General features: G+C 41.3%; 1 protein-coding gene across 1 annotated transcript in view; it reads right to left on the bottom strand.

The window, feature by feature from the left end:
- The window catches only part of LOC106809725 (beta,beta-carotene 9',10'-oxygenase-like), a 10,214-nt gene extending 8,219 nt beyond the window's left edge, over positions 1-1,995 (bottom strand). Inside the window, 1 exon segment of the mRNA XM_014812911.1 lies at positions 822-1,995. Coding sequence (XP_014668397.1) covers positions 822-954 — 133 coding nt within the window. The 5' untranslated portion in view covers positions 955-1,995.
- Positions 1,996-2,336: the final 341 nt, after the last annotated feature.

Below are 2,336 nucleotides of genomic sequence, written 5' to 3'. Positions count from 1 at the left end.
ACGATTGATTAATGCATTGAGTTTGTCGTAACATGATGAGAAACGCGCTACATATACCATGCGATTTTATATTGCAGCCTGCATAAAGGCTGTGGTGTTGAGACAATACGCCTATTATTACATGTGCGTTTGTTATTTATATTTAAACAATATTTTGCATAATAAAATTCGTTGTGTATAAAAATATTCGAGTTGTTATTATGAATTGAGGTGACTATAACTGGATTACAGCTGTAGATATGACATTCGTATGAGTCAATATTATTGCAAATCTCTGTCTACATTGTGTAGTTCTCTGACACCTCTCCCCCTATAAACACACATTCGACGATGCGTGTTTCAGCAACGCTAACAACTCACACAACACACACAGCACACGACAACACACACAAACACCACACAACACACAATAAACGCGCCTGTCCTCTCTTCTCACGCGCGCACACGGCGCAACAAGCAGCCAGCACACACACCGAACACACACACCCGACAGCAGGGCACTTACACGCACAGCCACACACTCACACACATATCCCCCCTGTCTTTCTCTCACGCGCGCACACACACACACACACACACACACGCACACATCCCCCTTCTGTCTCTCTCTCTCTCTCTCACGCGCGCGCACACAATCTCACACACATACACACGTGTACACACATAGACATGCCTAGCTGCGTAATACAATCAGGAGTGTTACTGTATAATATAGAGATTATAAACTACTATCTTCACTTCTGTCTATACTCTCGTATACACTACTCTCTATATTATACAATCATGATATTATTACAGACCTGTGTGAAGCGACACTTTACCTGTGATCTTTGCCTCGATGACGTCAGTATGTTCGTCGACAGTACGAAACAAGACATCTCTCGGGTCGACTTTCTCTGTCCCTTCCTCCATGCCTGTGTCCCTCCCAGCTACCTTCTCTCTCGCCTTCTCCATGTCTGTGTCCCCTCCAGTCGATCGTTATGTACGCTCCTTACAAACAAAGCACGGTTGTATAGTACTCATTGCTTTGCCAAAGTTACCCACGTCTGGCTCGGATGTGCGCGGTTAGCACCAACAGATCAGCGCATTTATTCAGCTATGTACGTAGTCCGAGCTCGGTTATATAGGGGCGCAGTCTCGATGAGTGCGTGAATACTTTGACCTGCATAGTTTATGCTTATGTGTGATGATTGCGTTTAATTTGATAGTGAGAATATATGTTCAAGTTAAGTGTCTTGATAACAATTACTAAGTGCCAGTTTAGTTTTCTTAACTGTTTAGTTTTAGTAACTTAGTTCAGTTAACAATTAAGTGTCGAGTTAAGTGTCTTGATAACAACAGGAGCTAATAATGACAAATTATTGTTATAATATCATAATGTCATATTGTCATAATGACAAATTATGTCATTATTAGCTCCTGATAACAACTAACCGCACGCGTTCGGCTACCGATCGAATATCATATATGAATACACTACCGTGTGCGTGAGAGTGTGTGTGCGTGTATGTGTAGTGTGTGTGTGTGTGTGTGCGCGTGTGCGTGTGTATGTGCGCGCGTATGTGTGCGTGTGTACGCGCGTGTGTGTATGTGTGCGGGCGTATGTGTGTGTATCCTATGAATACACGGTGCATAGACCGAGAGTTATACTTTATGTTTTATATTTTCATTTCAAACAAATGCGAATCCTTTTCTTCGGTAAAATAGTTTCAATATACGGCGTATTCTCTCACCAACACAATCTATTTGCAGGCTGCAATATAAATCGCATGGTATATGTAGCGCGTTGCTGACCCTGTTACAAAATCATTGTATTAACCTATCAACTATCGCTATCATTACAATATATATATATATATATATGTATATATCAGATTCTATAAAGATGAAAGCGCTTGTGTAAAACTAAATTTCGGATTATTCAATTTTTTTTTAAACTATAACCGAATATCGTGCAACTTAGGAACATTGCTACTATATACATATATATATATATATATATATATATATATATATATATATACATATACGTGTGAAGAAGATGCCTGCCTTGACACCATCTACGGGGCACAGCTCCACTGTGCTACCAAACGTGGATTTGATTAGCTGGTTAGATGATTTGATGATTAGATGATGCCATTTTACATAGAAGTTATGTTGAGTAGGCAACATGTATTATGGTTGTGTGTATGCGTGCGTGTTCAGGGCCGTCGCCAGGGATTTACCAATGTTGAAGCACAGTCATGAAGGCACGAAGCACCGTAAAAAGGGAGTGTGTGAGGGGGCCCCTCCCCCTGGGGGGGCCCGGGGGCCTCCCCAAAAATATTTTGAAATGC

Source organism: Priapulus caudatus, unplaced genomic scaffold (genome assembly GCF_000485595.1).
Source record: "Priapulus caudatus unplaced genomic scaffold, Priapulus_caudatus-5.0.1 Scaffold380, whole genome shotgun sequence".
In the NCBI taxonomy this organism is placed as follows: domain Eukaryota; kingdom Metazoa; phylum Priapulida; class Priapulimorpha; order Priapulimorphida; family Priapulidae; genus Priapulus; species Priapulus caudatus.
The sequence above is the reverse complement of the archived record's forward strand: the minus strand, read 5'-3'. Positions and strand labels throughout refer to the sequence as shown.